This window comes from Hippopotamus amphibius, chromosome 1, assembly GCF_030028045.1.
Source record: "Hippopotamus amphibius kiboko isolate mHipAmp2 chromosome 1, mHipAmp2.hap2, whole genome shotgun sequence".
NCBI lineage: Eukaryota > Metazoa > Chordata > Mammalia > Artiodactyla > Hippopotamidae > Hippopotamus > Hippopotamus amphibius.
Genome location: NC_080186.1, coordinates 176,345,281 through 176,365,856, shown reverse-complemented (window position 1 = coordinate 176,365,856; position 20,576 = coordinate 176,345,281). Strand labels below are relative to the sequence as shown.

Below are 20,576 nucleotides of genomic sequence, written 5' to 3'. Positions count from 1 at the left end.
TTTCTTATAACAATTTTAATGCTTTTATCTACTAATTTCATCATCTGTGTCATTTCTGAATTAGTTTCTATTGATTGTTTTTTCTTTTCATTATGAGTTGAATTTTCTTGCTTCTTTTTGATTAGATGCTGGACTTTGTACATTTTATCTTTTTGGGTGCTGAATATTTTTATATTCCTAAAAATATTCTTGAGCTTCCTTCTAGCAAGTGGTTAAGTTACTCAGAAATAGTTTGCTCTCTTCAGGTCTTGCTTTTAAGCTTTGTTACTCTGTACTAAAAGAGCTTTTAGTCTACAGTTACTTTAGCTGCACTACTGAGAAAAGACCCTTCTGAGTGCCCTAACGAACACTTCATGAAGCAAGAGATTTTTTTTACCCTGGCTTTTGGGAACAGGCAGTGTGCCAAGGTGTCTGTGAGCTCTGAGCACTCTTCTCTCTAATCTCTTCTTGTCCTTGGGTAGTTTCCTCAGTCTCATGTTGCTGGTGAGGATTCAGCTGAATGCTGGAGGGAGACCTCTGACAGATCACAGGAGTTCCTTCTGTGTGCAGCTCACTCTCCAAAACTCTGCCCTGCGAACTTGAATCACTATGGCTTTCCCTCCCTCTCCCCTCCCTGTCCCTAACTCAGGGGACCGCATGGCTCTGCCTGGGGTACCTTAGGACTCACTGTGTCTCCCGTCTCTCACTGTCATTCATTTCCTCATGTCCAATGTCTTAAGAGTCATTTTCCCCACATATTTGTCCAGTTTTTTAGTTGTTTCAAGGGGGAGGGTTACTGCTCCCATTACTGTATCTTGGCCAGAAGTGGAAATCACCATGCTCTAGGCTTTACCTTAAATTTAAAAAAAAAAAAAAAAAAAAAAAAGGAATGAAAACAAATAGCCCTTGTCTACCCACTCCTAGTCTGAAATTCCAGAGGCAGCCACGTTCAACTCTTATATACACTTTTTTCTGGTTGTTTCCCTCTGGATTCTGTATCTCTCACTGCCTCTCTGTTCAGAGAGGCCTCCTCTTACCACACTGTCTAAAACAGCACCCTTGTCCCGCTCTGTCTCATTACCCTACTGTGTTCTTCACTGCACTTTTTGTTTCTTGACCTCACTGTATTTGTTTATATGTTGATGATCGGCCTTCCTCACTAGAAAGGGTGTATGCTCCATGAGGGCTGGGCTCTTGTCTGTTTTGTTCATTGCTGGATCCTCAGAGCCTAGAACAAGTCCTGGGCACACTGTAGTCCCTCAGTAAATAACTATTAAATAAATGAATGAATGCCAGACACTGTGCTGCATGCTTTCCAAATGTCGTCCTGTGCTGCCCCCACCTTAGAGGTAGATAACAGCTGTCAGGAGTTTGCCAGGAAAGCCAAGAAAGAAAAGGGTTCTCCTGGCAGCAGGGACAACATGTATTAGAAACTATTAAAAATAAAGTGTGGTATGGAATCTAAGAACATAAGATTTATCAAATTGACTCCATTTCTTGTTTCATATTGTCATGGAAATTCTGATTAAGTAATTTCCTTTCCAAGGTATTTTCCCAGAATTTAAAAGAAAAAAGTCTTAACAGTATTAGGTATATTGTGCATTTTAAAAATAGCAACATAATAAAAATATTAGAATTAAAATTTATCACATACTTTTCCCTATGTGTGTGTGTGGGTGTGTATGTACATTCCCCCTCTCCCCCGCAAAGTGAGTTTAGCGACTGTGAAAAGTAACTGTGGAACTTGGTAATGGAGCCATCTGGTCGATAGAAGGGATGACATTCCGTGAGACAGCTGCTGTGTAATGTGTCTTACCTGTGGCCTTCAGGAGGGGGCACCTGAGGGGTGACTTACTAGGCTGAACCTTACCGAGTCTTCTACTTTCTCCTCCTTTTGTGGATTCTTCAGCAAACATGCCAATTAAAGTGGTGGTTTTTGTGATGAAGCCTCAAGGACTCAAAACGCAACTTCATTTATTTCATGCAGCTCAGCAGATGGAAACTACGTTCATTGCTCCCACATTGTCCTGATTTAAATCTGGGACCTGACACTGAAGAGGGGGCTCTGTATCCTATTAACCAAGCCCCCAAGTTGAAGCTGTGCTGCTTTTGTTTGTGTTTCTCAGGGTGCTTTCCTCATTGTATTCCTGGCTTTGAAGGGTCTTTGAAGAAGAAGAATTTTCTTTAGTGAGCTAGTAAACACAATTTTTTTCAAAAAATAATGAACATATATCCGAGAGTTTGAAGCATATGTGTATGTTTTTAGAAGAAAATATTTTCACTAATTCACCAAAGAAAAATATTTTTTAGGGGGATTTCTTGGGGAAAAAAACAGTTGATTAAATTGATAAAAATTTACTACTTCTTTAATAAAAGCAGGTTTCTTAAACTGAGTCATGGAACAGAAGATTTTGTTTCTAATTCGAAGTAGTACAAAAACAGGAACACATTTTATGTTTGATGACATAGTTTCTGGCTTTCCAAAAAAGTCATATTTACATATAAGGCAGAAATGTAGAGCCCTAGACATCTATTTTCATAATGAAGGTGTGTGACCTTATATCTCATAGGGTAACTTTAAGTCATTCTTTTTAGGGCTAAAATAAGCATGCTTTTAACACTCTTTAGTGTCACATGACCTTAACTTTAGTTTCATTTTCTTCAGAAGGGCAATTGAAATGGGAAGCGAGGCTTACTAAATCATGGAACGATTCTCCTTCACCTTGGTGATGACGAACTCTCCCTTAGCAAAGCAGGAGTCAAAGACAAACTAACTCCTGGAAATAACAGAGCACCTTCTCTTCAGTTCCTACCAAGCATCCTTCCCCCACCCACTTTAACATTGTGTTCTCATGAGCATTTCACAATATTCCTCATCCCCTGTTCCAAGTCTTGACCCACTGACCTCAGAATCAAGAAAGTGTCATGTTAGTGCCTACTAATTAGTGCACCCAGAGAGCCTTTTCATCTGGCCTTTCAACCTCCTGGAGGTGGGAGCACAAGCTGTCACTTGTATCACACAGGGAGAATGAACCTTTACTACACTTTCCCTTTTTTGCAAACAGCAGAATAAGCCAGCTGAGACTGGAGATGCATATGCGGGTTAGGAAGAAATTAACCTAAAATGCACTGCTGTTTGCATGATTGTCTTAGAGACGGCACAGCACTGTCAGCGCTGAAATACCCATAACGCAGTGCTGCGGGCCTGCAATTTTTGCCAGACTGTCACTGTGGCATCACACTTGTATTTCAGTGCATTGAGTAATTTTAGGAGAGGAGCATTCTCAGATTAAAAAGTTAAGGGTCATTTAAGACATTTAAGTTGCCACTGCTTTTAAACATGTTTGCGGGGATGTTGCTGTTTGCTAGTGAGCATTTGGCTCTAGGGCTCATTAATCAGTGCTGTTGGGCCAGGGTCTCCTGAGCCTTCTGGGTTTTGGGGGATCAGCTACTGTAATTAAAGGGATGAAATATATCAGGCTCACAAACGTACCACATCAGACAATTGAGGGTTTGGAACTGGTGGAATTAATCGTTTTTATTTTTTTCTTAGGTGTTTAAGATAGAAGTGCTAATGAATGGAAGAAAACATTTTGTTGAAAAAAGGTACAGCGAATTTCATGCCCTGCACAAAAAGGTAACTCCCCCCCCCCCCCCCCACCAACCACCACCCTTTTCTCTTTAAGGCAGATGGTGTAACATTAAGACTGCTTTCTGTGGTTCCTAAGAGCTTTAATAGTTCTTAGAACAGTTTGATTTCTTTTATTATGAAGTAAATTTCCTTTTAAAATAAATTGTTCAGTCCTTTCAAGGTGTGCATTCTGAGTAGATGGGTTTTCTGTTAAGATCTTTTGCGTAAATAGATGTGTGACGGCAAGCTGTTTGTGTTATACTGCGCTGAGTATTGTGGGTTCAGAAACAATAACGCCCAGACCCTATTTTATCCGTAAAATACATTTAATGTGCTTTACACAAAGGAAAAAAGAAGGAAATGATCATTTTATAGGAAGAAATTTATTAAAGTCAACTTATACTTACAAATACACAGAAAAAAATATACACGTCATATGTATTCAATGACTGGGAATCATGTAAAGGGGGCTCGTAGCTTCTTTTGAATTGCAAAGGCCGCTCTACAAGACTGGTGTTTCAGTTCTCAGATCCATTTCATTAAAAGCCTTTGATAAAAAGAGACAAGAATGTAAAAGGAATAGCTGGGTTTTGGGAGACATGGTCAGTAAAGAGTAGAAGAGGGAATACTTTCTATTGTCTACCAAAATTTAATGTTTTGAAGGTTATAAATAAGTATTGAGGTGATGAAATTACTTTAATAACTAGAACTACCTTATGAAATTGCCCAGAAAATCACCACATATGAGTTCATACAGTTTTACCATTTTTTCTTTTGTATACATGTATTCATATCTGTGTATATATAATGTATGTATATATATACTTCCTCTATATGAATATATATATTTATACATACACATATATAAAACGTATGGCACAGTTCAGTTTCTTCACCTTTGTTACTTTGTTAGGTAAAAAGTTAGATGGGAAGATACTGAATAAGTATGTTCAGAAAGAGGCTATTCTTTTAATTTCATTAAGGACCGCTTAAAATTGCTGGGAAATGTCAGTGCATAAATGCTGTGATAGTGTGCTTACTCTGTATTAAGAGCTCTGTAGCATTTTCTAAAATTAAAATTTCCCACTTTTTGATAGTCAGGAGAATAGTGTATTGAGTAAAAACTTTAACAGGTTGTATTGAGAAGTGAGTGAGCCTCTTTCCCCCTGTTCTTTTTTGAAGAGGAGCTGTCAGTTATCTATACACTTTTCCATTAGGATGGCAAGGGATAATTTGCATTGAATTTTCCAATTAAAATTGTGTTACATCCAGGTGTACTTCCGAAAGAAGCACACATTTAGGCTGGGAGTTGCCAGCTGACTTTACAACCCCCCCCCCCCCCACCTCCCCACCAAGGGGCCTCAAAGAGAAACAAACGTGGAGCCTAGGTCTCACCTTCTTCTCAAGGAATTCTGGCTTTGTTCACTTGTTCATCAAGGAAACAGATTCTAGAGAGAGTTCTGCTGGGTACCTCATGAAATAAGTCCGTGCAATGAGATTAAAACCAGAGCTCTCCCCCTGCCCAGCCTCTGAGGCCAGAGCCGAGACCAGGCAGCCTATCACATGCCAGCCTCCTTCCTAGCCCTCGAGGTCTCCATGACCCCGGCACAGCCCAGCTGTCCCCACCAGATACTTGGGGACCAGCTCCACACGAGGCACAGCTGGGTGACTGCCAATTAGGCCTGCCCTGAGCAGGAGGCCGCCCGTGCTTCTTACGCATGGAGGGTCGCTTACTCTGCTCTCTTCTCTAATGCGATTTATTTTCTTCTGCAGAAGAGGACCCTCTCCCCAGTGATTATAGGCAGTTCTTAGATTCTCACAGTCAAAAAAAATTCCTAGATTTTCTAGGACTCTTCTCTCAACTTCTGCAGTTCTGTTAATAATTTTAGCTATTTTTCAAATTATATCATCAAGTCTATTAGAATTAAGAGAGTAGAAATTCTCAAATCTCTCAATTTTGCATGTTTTTAGCAGCCTCATTACAACATCCTATCAGGGACTTAGAGAAAAAAATAACGTTGTGGGGCAGAGTTTTAGTCGGCAGACACTAAATCTTGTGTATGATAGAGTAGAAAGTGGCTGCTGGAAGTCTCCTTTATTTGTCCCATTTTATAATTGTATTAGATTTGGTGAAAAGGTAACTTATTATAAAAGATAATTAAGTACAAATAATGGCAGGGTGTAAAAATAAACATAAATCTACAATATTGACTGTAAAGTTGTGTGTTAAGGAGGATTGAAATGGTCTAAAAATTTAATCAGGATACAGAAGCTTTACTGATTACTGCTGCCACCTTGTACAACTTTATCCTTTTATTAGAATTTTGGTACCCCAGTTTCCATATTTGAATTTTGTGATGTGCTTCGAATGTTCTGTTTTTAAATGAAATATTTTCCCTTTAAACTCAGGTAAATCTATTCTTATTTAATTTGTTTGAATATTCAGTTATTTCTGCAGTGGATGCAGTTTGCTCTGTTGCCAGTGTCCTGATTTCTCTTACACTTTACATTACACGTGTTAAAGTTTTTAGCCACTGTCCCCAAGTGAATTCTAAAATCATATATGAACTGTTGATAAGTGCCTTGCACCTTTAGAGTAAAAGATGCACAGCTCATCTCCGTGTACCATAAATACACAGAAATGCCTCCTGGCTTATTGTCAGGCTCATTTTGAGGCAGAAACTAAAACCATTACCCATTTGACAGTTCATCTGAAGAAAGTTCGTAATGATTATTACTTCTCCCAAACTTTTATAATTTTTGATATTATAGTATGAAAACAACATTCTCATCCTCTATACTTTTCTTAGGATTTCTTGCTAATTTTTGGAAAAATTCAGGAGTTTTTTTTTTTTGTTTGTTTGGTGGTTTTTTTTGTTTTGTTTTGTTTTTTTGTTTTTTGTATATGTTTTATTTTCCTCCCTTCAAGTAAGCTTAGTTTTTTAGATTATAAAGCTAAATCTTGCGGAAAGTTTGGGGACGGGAAATAACGCTTTGTACCCACATATATTTGTACTATGCTAATGCAGCTGCTGTTTTCCTTCCTTTCTTTTCTTGCATTTTTTTAATGGAACAAATGCTGCTGTGCTCATGGGGTTCCCTCATGGCGATAATTAAGGTGTAGAAGTTAAGTGTGGAAGGTCTAGCAGCAGAATGTTCCTGAGCCTGCCTTTACCTCTTAAGTCCTTGGAACAAGTTGAGTGATCTTTCTGTGCCTCCGGTTCCCCAGTTTTAATATGCGAACAATAAGCGTGCTAATATCCTCATAAGATTGTTTTAAGACAGTTTGGAGGTTCCTTAAAAAACTAAAAATGGAACTACCATGTGACCCAGCAATCCCACTCCTGGGCATATACCCAGAGAAAACCATAATCCAAAAAGAAACATGTACCACAATGTTCATTGCAGCACTATTTACAATAACCAGGACATGGAAGCAACCTAAATGCCCATTAACAGATGAATGGATAAAAAAGATGTGGCACATATATACAATGAAATATTACTCATCCATAAAAAGGAATGAAATTGAGTTATTTGTAGTGAGGTGGATAGACCTATAGTCTGTCATACACAGCAAAGTAAGCCAGAAAGAGAAGAACAAATACCTTATGCTAACTCATCTATGTGGAATCTAAAAAGATGGTACTGATGAACCCAGTGACAGGGCAAGAATAAAGATGCAGATGTAGAGAACGGACTTGAGGACATGGGGTGGGAGGGGGCAAAGGGGAAGCTGGGACAAAGTGAGAGAGTAGCAGTGACATATATACACTACCAAATGTAAAATATATGGCTAGTGGGAATGCTGTATTACAGGGAGATCAACTTGATGATGGGTGATGTCTTGGAGGGCTGGGATGTGGAGGGTGGGAGGGAGGGGATATGGGGATATATGTATAAATACAGCTGATTCACTTTGGTATACCTCAAAAACTGGCACAACAGTGTAAAGCAATGATATTCCAATAAAGAGCTTTAAAAAAAAAAAGATTGTTTTAAGGACTAAATGAAATCGTGTGCATCACATGGTCAACTTCCATTGATTGATAGCCTTCATTACATATAATTTTTTTCCATATTCAAGACTGTTTCTTTTAAGCTAGATTTCAAAAGAAGCATTCTCTGTTAGAGTATAGGTATTTTTACAGCTCCAGTTATATATTACCCAGTCACTTTTTTCCCAAATGGTTATAGCAGATGTGTAATGCAACCAGCAAGGATGAAAGTATCTCACCAACTTTGAACATTACCCCCCAAAATGATATTTATTTAGCAAGAAATATATGTTGCCTTGTTGCTGTTTTAACTGGTATTTCTTAAGTTTACGATGATAGTCCCTCTTTTTGGAATTCTCTTTATGTGCTTTCCCGTTTATCTGCTGGGGTCTTCATTGTTTTTGCTCATTAGTTTGCATGGCCTCTTAATAAAATATTAGCCATTAGATGAAACTATTTTTCACCAAGGACTTTTTTATTTTGGCTGTGATATTTATTTTTCTTTACAAGAGTTTTACATTTTTATGGTCTCTAAGATGTCAGTTTTCACCCTTTCAGATTGTATGTAAGATAAAGTTTTTCTTCCAGAGCTCTGGAAGTACTTGATTTCACTTTCTTTTAGTTTTTCTAGATTAATATTTTTAAAAGTGTGCACTTTGGATGACCTGGATCAGAACAGGATTTATTAAACTGCAGAGTCCTGGGTACCACCAGACGTGCTGAATCAGAATCTTTGTGATAGAGCCCAGTAATCTGCATGTTAAACTAGCATCCCAGATGACTTTAATGCCAGTTGAAGTTTGAAAATTCCTATTGAGTGATTAAATTTTTAAAGACAGCTCTTAGACACAACCCCTCCCTACCTTCTCCCCATCATACACAGTGAAGCCACAAGGTTTGAAACCATGGAAGGCTTTCTTACCTTTCTCTTATCTTCATTTCCAGAGTGTCAGCAAGTCCTATTGATTCATTCTTCTAAACTTCTATAATAAGTACCATTTAATTTTTCATTTTCTACTCCTACCATCTCAGTCCAGCGTCTTGCTACTTTATGTAAGTATTTCTTTAACTGTTTCTGATCCGTGTCTTCTTATTCATCCTCTGCTGCAGACAGTTTTCCTAGAACACTATTTTCATCTTCATTTTTTTGCCCAAAAGCATTGAAATGGATCTGTATTGTCTACCAAGTCACAAACATTGACCTTCAAAACCAATAATCTTAAACTGTGCATTAGTTTTCTATTACTATCATAACAAATCATCACAAACTTCGTGGCTTAAGGCAACACATATTTGTTACCTTATTCTAGATGCGTGGGCAGGATTGTTCCTTGTGGGGGCTTCAGGACAGAATCTGTTTCCTTACCTTTTCCAGCTTCTAGGGGCTGCCACTTTTCCTGGCTCGTGGTCCTCTTTGTCTTCAGAGCCAGCAAGCGCATCACTCTTGTTCCCATCGTCACATCTCCTGTTATCACATCTCTGCTCTCTGACTTGAACACCTCTGCCTGCCCCATGAGATTACATCCGGCCTACCTGGATAATCCAGGATAACCTTCCCATCTCAAGATACCTGATTTAATCACACCTCTGAGGCAATGCGTTCAGGTTCTGAGGATACGACGTGGACATCGTTGGGAGGACCATGATTCTGTCTACCACAAACCCCATTACTGGCTGGCCGTATTTCTCACTGCTTCTCCTAAGAAAACGTTAGTGGCAGTCAAGCCAGTCTTCTCAGTCACCCCAGTATATGAAAATCATTGCTTCTCTGTCCTTGCCATGCTGAATGTCCTCCCCTCTGTGTTCTCATCTTTTCAAACAAAACTGAAACACTTCAGGTTCTTCTTCTTTCATGTGAGTTTCTTGTAATCTGTCATCTCTTGGAACTTCTTTTCCATTTAAGAGATTTCTACTTAAATTAAAAACGTCTAAGAGATAATTAAAACATAGTTATCCCTAAGCTTTGTTTAACTAGAAGATATATTTTATTTATTTATTTATTTCATATATCCTTGTTTCTTATTTATTTATTAAATTTATTTTTGGCTGTGTTGGGTCTTCATTGCTGTGCTCAGGCTTTCTCTAGTTGCACCAGGCAGGTGCTCCCGCTTTGTTGCTGTGCTCCAGCTTCTCAGTGCAGTGGCTTCTCTTGTTGCAGAGCACAGGCTCTAGTTGTGTGAGCTTCAATAGTTGCAGCATGTGGGCTCAGTAGTTGTGGTACACCAGCTTTGTTGCTCTGCAGTATGTGGGATCTTCCCAGACCAGGGATCGAACCCGTGTCCCCTGCATTGGCAGGCGATTCTTAACCACTGTGCCACCAGGGAAGTCCTAGAAGATATATTTTTAAAAACTAGGGACCACGTCCTTAACAGGACTTATCCTGGTGATGATTTTGTATTGTATATAAATATCAAGTCACTGCCAGGAACTACCATAGTGTTGTAGGTCTATTACACTTCAAAAAGAAACAAACAAACTCATAGAAAAAGAGATCAAATTTGTGGTTACCAGAGCCTGGGGGTAGAAGGAGGGGGAATTGAATAAAGGCAGTCCAAAGACACATATTTACAGTTATAAATAAGTACTAGGGATGTAATGTACAACATGATAAGTATAATCAACACTGCTCTGCGTTGTATATGAAAGTTAAGAGAGTAAATCCTAAGAGTTCTCATCTCAAGGAAAAATATTTTTTTCTATTTCTTTAATTTTGTGTCTGTAAGACAATGGGCATTCACTAAACTTATTGTGGCAATCATTTCATGATGTATGTAAGTGAAATTGTTACGCGGTGCACTTTAAGCTTACACAGTGCTGCATGTCACTTACATCTCAATAAAACTAGAAGGAAGGAAATGAATGAATGAAAGTAGGGACCATGTCTTATCTTTTGTCTCTTCCTCACTGTCTATTAGTGTTGAAAACGTATTAGGTGTTAAATAAACATTTGGCAAATGGGATATTTGGAGAACATTATGCCTATTTATGAATTATTGGAGGAATGCTTTGGTCAACAAGAATGGTTCCTATTGTGGGAGTTTAGTTCACTGTAAGTCTAACCCCAGGTTACACTTGCCCCTGTTTTGTAGCTCTGCTAGTACTGGGAAAAACACCACCATCACACTGAAACCAAAACAGATCCCCACCCTGTTCGCTGGTCGCTTTTAACATAATATCTTAAACAAACAAAAAAAAGTTATAGGGTGCACTCCTTACAGTTCAGGACCAGACCGTGACAGGGTAAAAGCTTTCTCCATACTCGCCCCCAAAACACAGGCTACGCCCCGCTGCAGCCAGGCAACTTGCACTGCCGATGGGGGTCCTTGAGAGCAGCGTCCGCTCCCTAGGCCCAAATCCCCCGTGTGGAGAGGAGAGCCTTTCCTGTGTGGCAACGTGCTGAGCACAGTTTGCATTGCCTTCCCAGCTGTCCGTCCAGCCCAGCCTCTCATTCACAAAGGTTTCAGGGAAACATGGGGCGGGTTCATTCCTAAATGAACGCGTTCTTGTGATTGCCTGCTTTTTTGGCTTGAGTAAAATAGTGTGTTCTTGTTTTTAATTTAATGAAGTCCACCTTTCAGAAGAACCAAAAATGGGGTTAAACCAGGGGTACAGCACCTCATGAAGTGTCTCTAAAGGAAACTCTGAGGATGTAGGGTGACCCCATGGGTGAAAGATTGAATGCTACCCAAAATGTTCCCCCCCTTCTTTGCTTTTTTCCCTTTTTCATCTTTTTATTCACATGCTTGGGAAAAGTATATCTGTTCCTTTCAGTGGAAAATGGTTGCCGTCACCAGTGTGTATGCAGCAGGTCTTTATGGAGTAAGTTCTGTGTGAACTCCTCGCACAGTATGGGAAGGGAGGGCGTGGTCACGCCAGGCAGAGGGGGTTGTGTTTGTGGTATCGTGGAATCGGGGCGCTCTCTATGGGGATCAGAAAGGCCGTTTGGCTGGACGCAGCCCGGCCAGGACAGTTAATCATCGAATGGAGTGGCAGAGGAGTATTTATCTTACAAGCAGCTGAGCCCTCCTGGAAACATATTGTCTTGGGTTTGTCTCTCCTCATCTAGAGCCATTCATTACTCACCTACAAATGCTGTCACCGAGCTCAGCAGCTGTGATGATCAGCTTCCTCAGCACTCCTGACATAAATAAAGAGGAAAAATCTTTTCAGTACTCTAGCTTCAAGATTTTTTTTAAGGAGAGAGAGAGACAGATAATGGAGTTGATTTTCTATTCTGAAATGTGAGAAATGTTGTGGTTCAAAGGTGTTACAGAAGTTTCTTTTTGTTAAAGTGAAACAATAAGCTTTTTAACCACAGGATAATTAGCATTTCTGGCTTTGCTCTTTTTTTGAGAAATACTTTAAATAGTGTGGAGATGAGATATGTATTTATTCCGTTACAGATAATCATAAATTACTCCCCTCTCTCTCTCCCCTCAATACTGAATCAGCCTCATCAATAAATGAATGTGTTATAATATTTCCCATTGAACGAAATAGAACTCACCTTTGACCCCATGCTTCCCTCCCATGTTCACCCCCTTGCTCTCCTCTCTCAGTATAATTCCTGGCAAGAGGAGCCTCTGCCTTCCTGCTTCACGCTTTACTTTACCCAGTGTCTCTGTCTCTGCAGTATCGCTCTGCACTCAGTATCACGCCCCTTCTATAAAAGCACTTTCCTGACTCAACTTACCATTTCACCACCTTCTCACTGCTTGCCCTGCCTCTTTTCCCTGCCCCTCAGAGTTGGGTGTCTCAGACCTTGGCCCCTATATTGGTTTTCTGCTGCAGGGTAACAGACGGCCGCAAATTTAGCAGCTTCAGCAACCCAAATGTGTTACCTCCGCGTGCCGTGGGTCAGGAGTCAGGGCACAGGTCAGCTGGGTTCTCTGCTCAGGGTCTCATCGGGCTGAAGGCAGGTGTAGCCAAGGCTGTGATCTCATCTGAGGCTGGCGGTCCTCTTCACATTGTCATGTCCTCATTTGGGTAGAATTCAGTTCCTTGCAGTCATAGGACTGAGGTCCATTTTTTGCTTGGTGACTGTTAGCCAGGGGTGGCTTTCCCCTCCTCAAGGCCACCCTCAATTCCTAGCCATGTGACCCTCTCATAACACACAGCTCACTGCTTCTAAGCCAGCAGTCTGCTAGGACTGGGTCTCATAAAGTGGAATCTGATCAAGGGAGTGCCTTTGTCTTCTTATGTAATGTAATCCAATCAAAGGAGTGACTATCTCACCACATTCACGGCTCCTGTCCGGACCCGAGGGAAGGAATTTTACAGGCCTGTGCAGCACAAGGCAGGATCTCGGGAGTTGTCTCAGGATTCTGCCCCTCACAGCCCTTTTCCTCCACTTGTACCTGTCTCCCAATGTCGTGGCATCTAGTTCCGTGGCTTTCAACACTGCTTAGATATTCTCACTCTTAGTTTACAGATTCATATCCAACTGCCTGCAAATCCTCTCCACTTGGATGCCTGTCGGGCATCTCTGACTTGAAATCACTAAAACAGAACAGTTGATTCCTTTATGTCAGGATTATCTTTGGTTGGATATAATAGAAAACTTGACTAGGTTTCTTAAACAAGTGACAGATTAATAATTCTCATGTTGCAAGAAAACTAAAGGTAGGCAGTCCAAGTTGATGTAGCAGTTCTATAATATCCGCGTTCCAAGCTCCTTTTATCTTTCTGCTTCACCATCTTTACCTTAACATATGACTTTCACCCTCTGGTTACAACATAGCTGCCGTTCCTCCAGGCATTGCTTCCACATTTCTGGCAGGAAGAAGAGCCTGTTTCTTTTTTGAGGAAATCAAGAGCCCTACCCAGTAGACTTATATTACATTTCATTACCAACTCTGTCACGTGGCCATCCTAATTATAAAGGAACCTGGGAAATCGACATTTTTGGCTTAGCATACTGACCCTCTGAATGACCCTGCTGTTTTTGCATTTGTTTTTTGTTTTGTTTTGTTTTACAAGAAGAAGGAGGGAGGGAATATTGGATAGGCAGCCTGCCGTATTGGTCATATCCCCACTGTGATGTTTGGTTTTGCTGCGAGTGATGCTGGAACCAAAATAATGGTGACCTTAACAGATACACCTTTACTTCTCTCTCACATAAATATCTAAGGCTGGTGTGGCAGTTTCATGGTCCTCAGGCATCCAGGCTTTTGTGGCGTTCCTCTTCTTAACACACAGTTTCCATCTCATGGTGGAAGGTGACTGCTCTAGGTCTAGCCATTACGTGGGTGATTCAGCCAGCAGGAGGGAGGAAAGGAAAGAAGGAACAGTCCTTCCCTTTAAGAACACTTCCTGAAAGTTGCACAGACGTGTCTGTTTACCAGCCTTTGTCCAGAATTCAGTCATACGGCCACATGTAGCTTTCAGGGAGATTGGGAGACGTGTTCTTTATTCTGGGTGGTCATGCACTCAGCTGAAAATCAGGAGTTCTGTTCTGTAGAAGAGAGGGATGGTGGATTTGGGGAGGTAAGTAGTGTTCTCTGCCACCTACTCTAAACCTGGCGTTCTATCACCTTTCAGTAAACAGGACGCCGCCAGGGGAGGTCAAAAACCTAAAACAAAGTCTTGGAGTCGTTCTGATCACCTGCACTTTTCACACACCCTGCAGCCTTCTGCGTCTCCCCACCGTCACTGCCAGGACTGCAGTCCACATCACTGCCACCTCTCACCTGGACTTTGACAGGAGCTGCCCGCTGGTCTCCCTGCTTTGATTCTACCCCCTTACAGTCCACCCTGCTCCTAGACTCTAGCACGGTCTCTTTAAAGTAAAAATATCAGATCCTTCCCTCGCTTAAGACATTCAGGTTGCTTCCCATGTAAAATGATAGGCAAATTCCCACCGTGGCCTCCAAGACCCTACAGGGTCTGATGCTGCCACCTCTCTGAGCCGTCTCCTCCTTGCTGGGCTTTGAGCTCCAGGCTCGGCTCTCCCTTTCCATTGCTGCATCTGTTGTAAATTCCCTCTCCAGTTCCATACTTGTCTCCTCCCATCAAGATTCAGGGGGCTCCTCAGACATCCTCACCCCACACAGTTCCTTCCCAGCTGCCCCCAACACACCCCCCCATATGTTACTAACTGCACTCACCCTGTTTTATTAACTTGCTTATTGTTTTTTGTCCGTTTCCCTGTATACAAGCCCCATGAAGGCAGGAGTGTCTCTAACACATAGGAAGAGCTTAGTGTCTTCTGTTCCATGAGCTTCTTCAGGGGCTCTTTGTTTTCCCTGGAACTTATTTTTTCTGATAGACAAAAGAATAAGGTACTTGAACAAATCCTAAATGTACCCATCTTCTCCATACTATCTGTCCCGTGGAATCAGCCTTCTTCCTGGAGGTTCTCTTCTCCAGATCCTCTGACCTTTTGCTCTAACCTGGACTGATAGTTCTCTAGGCCTGCTGTGCTCAGCTGTCCTTGGATTTCCCTTCCCCATGCTGATGGGGTAGAGCTATGCGTCCTGATCCTGTTTTTCCTCTTCCTTGCTTTAATTTCTCAGTTTTCTGGAATTGTATGCGCACGTTTGTATAAAAGAAGGCACGGGAAGTGAACGTTCTCTCACATCCAATTAGGTAAATTATTCTGGGCATTTGTCACTGGTTCCTCTGCTTTGGGTACATAAATCTGGTCCCTCGGTAGGGTGTGTCAACTGAAAGGCTTCATGACGGGGAGGGAGGGGAGAGAGGCAGCTGTTAGGCTGGGGACCCCATGAAAACCAGAGTGACTAGAATGGCAGACACCTTTCCTCCACCCCAACACGTCATTCAGTTTCTTTAGAAACGCTGACCTTTTTTATTGGGTGGGGGGGGGGGTGCGTGCTTAGGGGTGGCGCCGCGCTGCTCGTCATCTCTGTGGTCTTGGGCGCGGGCGAGGGTGCAGTCTGGTCCCTCTTCTCCTCCCCTCCTCCTCTCATGCCAGTCCTGATGCGCGCAGAGCCTCTCGGGCTGCTGAGAAGGTCGTGTCCGGACCCTCTGCGGCCGCCTTCCCGAGGAGGTCTGGGCCGGGACTTCCTCTGCTCCGGTGTTTTCCTCAGCATCGTGCTTCTGCTTTCTGTCTTTGGCAATGTTGTTAATCTCTGTGCTTGGCGATTGTTCCTTCCTCCCTGCCCTGTTCTCTGTGTTGTTCTGAGTCCTAGTCCCTTTGGCCTTTTTCGTTTTTTAATTTCTACCAGGAGTAAATTCAGGTATATGAAACAGAACGTCCAAATGCCAGTAACTTTAAAAAAGGAGGGAGGAGGCTATTTTTTTCCTCTTAAAAAACAAGTCTGGAGGTGGGCGGTCCGAGCTGTGGTGGCGGCTCCAGGAGGCCATCAGGCACTGACTCCTTTTTCACTGCTCAGTCATCTGGACACCTGTCTTCCATCCCGCGAGCTGCCTCAGCGTGGCAGATGGTCGTGGCAGCTCCAAGCAGCATAGTCGCATCCCAGGCGGGAAGGGGTGAAAGGGGAGTGGTATAGAAGGTACAAGCAAGCGGGGTCTGTTCCAGTTTATTTTTTTTCAGATCTTTATTGGATCTGAAATATAGCTTTACACTGTTGGACCAGTTTTTGCTGTACAACAAAGTGGATCAGCTGCATGTATACACATATCCCCATATCCCCTCCCTCTTGAGCCTCCCTCCCACCCTCCCTGTTCCATTTTGAATGAGATTTTATGGAAAGCTTTTCTCAGTGACTTCTGATTACCTTTGGCCTCCACTCTCTGCAAGGGAGTGTGGGAAATTTAGCTTTTTAAGCTGAATTTAGCTGAATGCAGTATTATTTCCAATAATCTAGAGGTTTGGTGAGGAAGATGAGGAGGATAGATTTGGGTTTGCGGCTAACACCTTCACATTCTTATGTTAGTGGCGCTTCAGGTATGGAGGGAGGAGGCAAACGCAGGCTCAGCCTAATGTCTTGAGCTAGAAGTGCTGATCTTTGAAATGCACAGACTCCTTTTTCATGATGTGCAGCAGATTTCAGCTTGAAATAGTTAATGGTGACTATATGCTTATGTATGAAAAAAGTTTTTATTACAGTTTTTAGATGCTGGGGTTTAGCTATGTGCATTTTCTTACAGGTCATTATGCCATTTCTTTGCATGTGCAGTAAGGGAGCCGTCTCAGTAAGTTTTCAGTCAGAGCATTGAAAGTCTTTCCGTTTTAGAGGCAGTGTGTTAGTTTTGTATGTGTTGCCACTGTAACCAGTTAGCACAAACTTAGTGGCTTAAAACAACACAAATTTATTATCTTAAACCTCTCAAGGTCAGAAATCCAAATTGAGTTTCATTGGGCTAAAATTAAGGTATCAATGGGCTATAAGAGATAATGCATTCCTTTCCCTTTTCCAGCTTCCAGAGGTCACCTGGGCTCATGACCCATCCTCCATCATCTAAGCCAGTCATGTTGCATCTTCCAGTCTGTCTCTGACTCTGGTCCTCCTGCCTCCCTCCTGATAAGTCAGGCTCCTTATGAATATTGAGTCCACCTCGGTAATCGAGGATAATGTCTCCATTGTAAGACACTTAATTTAATCAGATATATAAAGTACTTGGCGCTGTAAGGTAATATTCACAGATTTAGGATGTGGATATGCCTGTGACAGGCAGCTCGAACTCAACTTCCAATAGAATTTTCCTTTCTTAATATAGTCCCTTAAAACTGCCGCCAGAAAGCCTTAGCTGAGAACCATCACTAAATTTTCATGAACAAAATTTAGACCTAATGCTTAGGAATATTGGAAGGATCAGTCTTTTTTTTTTTTTTTTTTTAAGTTCTTTTTATTATAAAACTTTAAAGAAACTTGCCGTATGATGTGGTCTAGTTCATATGGCATTTCCATGGATGATGATTATAAACAATTGCACTTTGTTTTGCTTTTTTAATGTGAAAAATATGTAGCGAGACTTTTCATCAAAAAAGTACTTCTCCCAACTAAAATTTTGTTGTATTAATTGATTTTGGAAATTATAAACTTCTATACTTCCTTTATAATTCATTTACTGAAATCTTAATTTTTCAGAAAAAATAATTGCAATTGGAAATGCCAGATGACGTACAATAATAACAACAATTAGCAAAACACAGAACTCTTGTCCTGAAACCTGAACATTTAGGGCAGCTAAAGAAAGAATTTTTGACAAACTTTCAGTGTCTGTATATTTTCCTCTGTCTTTTTATTGCAGATAGCAGTGGTTCAGTTTCTTTTACTGGCTTTTCCCTCAAATAACGTCATTATAATTAAAAGACATTTTCTGTGTTTGTTTTTTTTCTGTCTTTATAGCTTAAGAAATGTATTAAAACTCCAGAAATCCCTTCTAAACATGTTCGGAACTGGGTCCCAAAAGTCTTGGAACAACGCCGACAAGGTTTGGAAACATATTTACAGGTAAGATGTGTTTAGATCCTCAATTAATCTATTGTAGCTTAAAGAATCATAGATCTCAGTTTTTTGGGTTTTTTTTTCAGAATTCATGGGTGAGATGCAGAATATATCAAGCCACCAAACATTCTAGATGAAAAGAAAGTTTAAAATTAAAAATATATTGTTGATTGGCTCTTTTAGCTTTAGTTAGGTTCTATTTAAAATTGGTTATATGGAATCGGGAAGTGAAAAATTAGTATAAAAGTAAAAACCAATGTAGAGAGGGTCTGTTCATTTTTTTGTTCAGCCCTACAAATTACTTTCTGTTTTTTGTTTTCCTCTCCAAGATTTGTTGATTCCTCATAGCATTCCCAGCCTTTAGGCGTTGTGTTGGGGAGATAATGAGAGAAACTGCATTTTCAGTGGGCCTGGCTGGTACACCTATGGACTCAAATTGAGAACGAGTATACAAAAATTACCTCTGTCGAGGTGCCAACTTCTTTGAACATTAAAATGTATGTTTTTAAAAGAACGCAGAGGATGCTTTTTTCTGCAGCTAAGAGGAGCAAAGAGAACTACCTAAGTAAGATAAGACAAAGCAGTCTCTCTGCCAAGTGACAGAGAAAGCAAAAGGAAAGCATAAGGCGGTGTCAGCTTCTCTGAGTTTTAAAACAAAAAGGGTTGGGGGCCTCAGGTGAATATTCAGTGTAGCCATCACTAACGCAAAGCACTGTGTGGGTTGCGTGCTGAGAGAAGGGTGGGGGGTGGGGGAGCCTTGTGCTCACCAGGACATGAGTACACTTGAGGGACTGATGCATGAGACTGACTGAGGTGAGCGTGGCCAGGAGGTAAGGGGATGGGGTGGGGAATCCTGGCTCTCAAAAGCTGAAGAGCTGGACATCACCGCAGAGGTCCGAGCCTACTGTGATGGTCTATCCAAGGCGTGTTGCATGAAAGCGATCGGCGGCCGCGGCTGTGTTCGTCCACGGCTGTCTCTGTCGTCCCCTTCAGCAATCACCCTGGGTGAACTGTGTCAGGGCGGGCATCCGTGGGCTGTGTGAAGCATGTGCTGTGTCCTCTGCAGAGCCTTCTGGTTGGTTGTGCCTGAATGACTAGTGACTAGCAGCCGAGGAGAAGCTGTCGCCACAGGCTTTTACTTAGTGGTCCGTTCACAGGACTCTCCCCCAGTAGAAAGGTGCGAGGGTCTGTCCTCGGCCTCCTGCAGTTTTCTTGGTCTTTACCGTGTTCAGATAGGAAAGTGACACGTGGAGGCCTCTGAACCACAGCGGAGGGCTCTCTTCACTGCTTTGTTCTTCTGCTTTGGGATGTGGCGGATGGATCCTTCACTGCCTCTCCCTGGCCGTGGGAGATGAAAGGAAATGGAGACCACAAATGACAGGAAAGTGTGTGGCCGTGTGCCGTGAGACTCTGTGTATGGAGCTATGAGACTTCCAGAGCCTCCGGCTACACTGCAGAGCAAAACCAAACCAAAAACACGAGCCTTTAGATGTTGTATGCAAAGGGTAAAAAATGCATGTTCTCTATAATTAAATGGAATAGGTAAACAATGCATTCTAATTTGTAAGCCAGATTTTCCACAGATATTATATATCTTCAAGCTTTAGTTCTGAAGAAAGCTTTGCTCTTTTTCCTCCCATTGTATTTGACACATGACTCCCATTACTACTCAGTGTAAACATTTTAAGTTGTTTGTACTCTGGGTATAAATATGCGGATAAAATCATCTGGCGTAGAGCGGAGTTTACAGTGACACTCAAATTGAGCTTAGAATTTTCTATTCTGAGAAACAGAGCTTGAAAGATGTGGTTGAGGGACTGACAGGGCTTGTTTGCTCTTGTGCATTTAATATTCAGTCTGTTGTCCGTTCAGTCTGAAGGAGTTCAAGGGCGCTTTTTCCCTTTCCCCCCTTCCCCCATGTCCCCCCCCCCCCCCGCCCCAATTCTATTTGCATGCCCTGGGAGCCAAATGGAAGTTACAAAGATGAGTGTAGAGGCTTGATCAGCCCCCCAGTGAAATGAAAACCCTGGCTTAGGTGTCATTTCTTGATAGCTTTTGATGTTTACGTCTCTTTGGAAGTAAGGCGGTTGTCCCTATTTCGTCTACTCACCTATGTAACTCCAGTTAGAATCCCACTCACCCTCAGCACCAGTCTGAACCCCTGAGTGTAAGTGCAACTAGCACTTCTCAAGCAGGCATCATCCTGCAGCAAATCCCTCTCAGCTGGAGGTACATAGGCTAGGCCTGTTCAGGCCCGTAAACCTGAGAAAGTATTAATACCTCCAAGCCATAGCATCTTAAGCTCACAGGGAACTTAGGCCTTATCTAGTCCAGCTTGTCTCCTGCCCTTCAGTTAAGTATATGATCATCCCTCGGGTCTCAGTTTACCACCCATAAAACAGGCAGATTAGCTCTTGGAAAGGCCAGAGAAAACTTTTCCTTCTGTCCAAGAAGCAACTAGTACACTCTACACCATGGGTGGGTTCAACACACATTTCCTAAATTGGCCCACACTGCTCTTTTACTTTAGAGATGGAGAAACAGAGGTCCAGTGGGGTTAAGAAACTTGCCTCACTTCCTGAGGTATATTGAAGA

The 20,576-nt window shown here is 41.8% G+C and overlaps 1 protein-coding gene across 3 annotated transcripts in view; it reads left to right on the top strand.

Annotated features, from left to right (window-relative positions):
- Positions 1-20,576, top strand: part of SNX24 (sorting nexin 24) — a 152,394-nt gene that overhangs the window by 78,520 nt on the left and 53,298 nt on the right. For all 3 annotated transcript variants that reach the window (XM_057736618.1, XM_057736626.1, XM_057736631.1), the window contains exons 2-3: positions 3,533-3,616; positions 17,883-17,987. In XM_057736618.1, the coding sequence (XP_057592601.1) occupies positions 3,533-3,616; positions 17,883-17,987 (189 nt within the window). The remainder of the gene's footprint in view (positions 1-3,532; positions 3,617-17,882; positions 17,988-20,576) is intronic.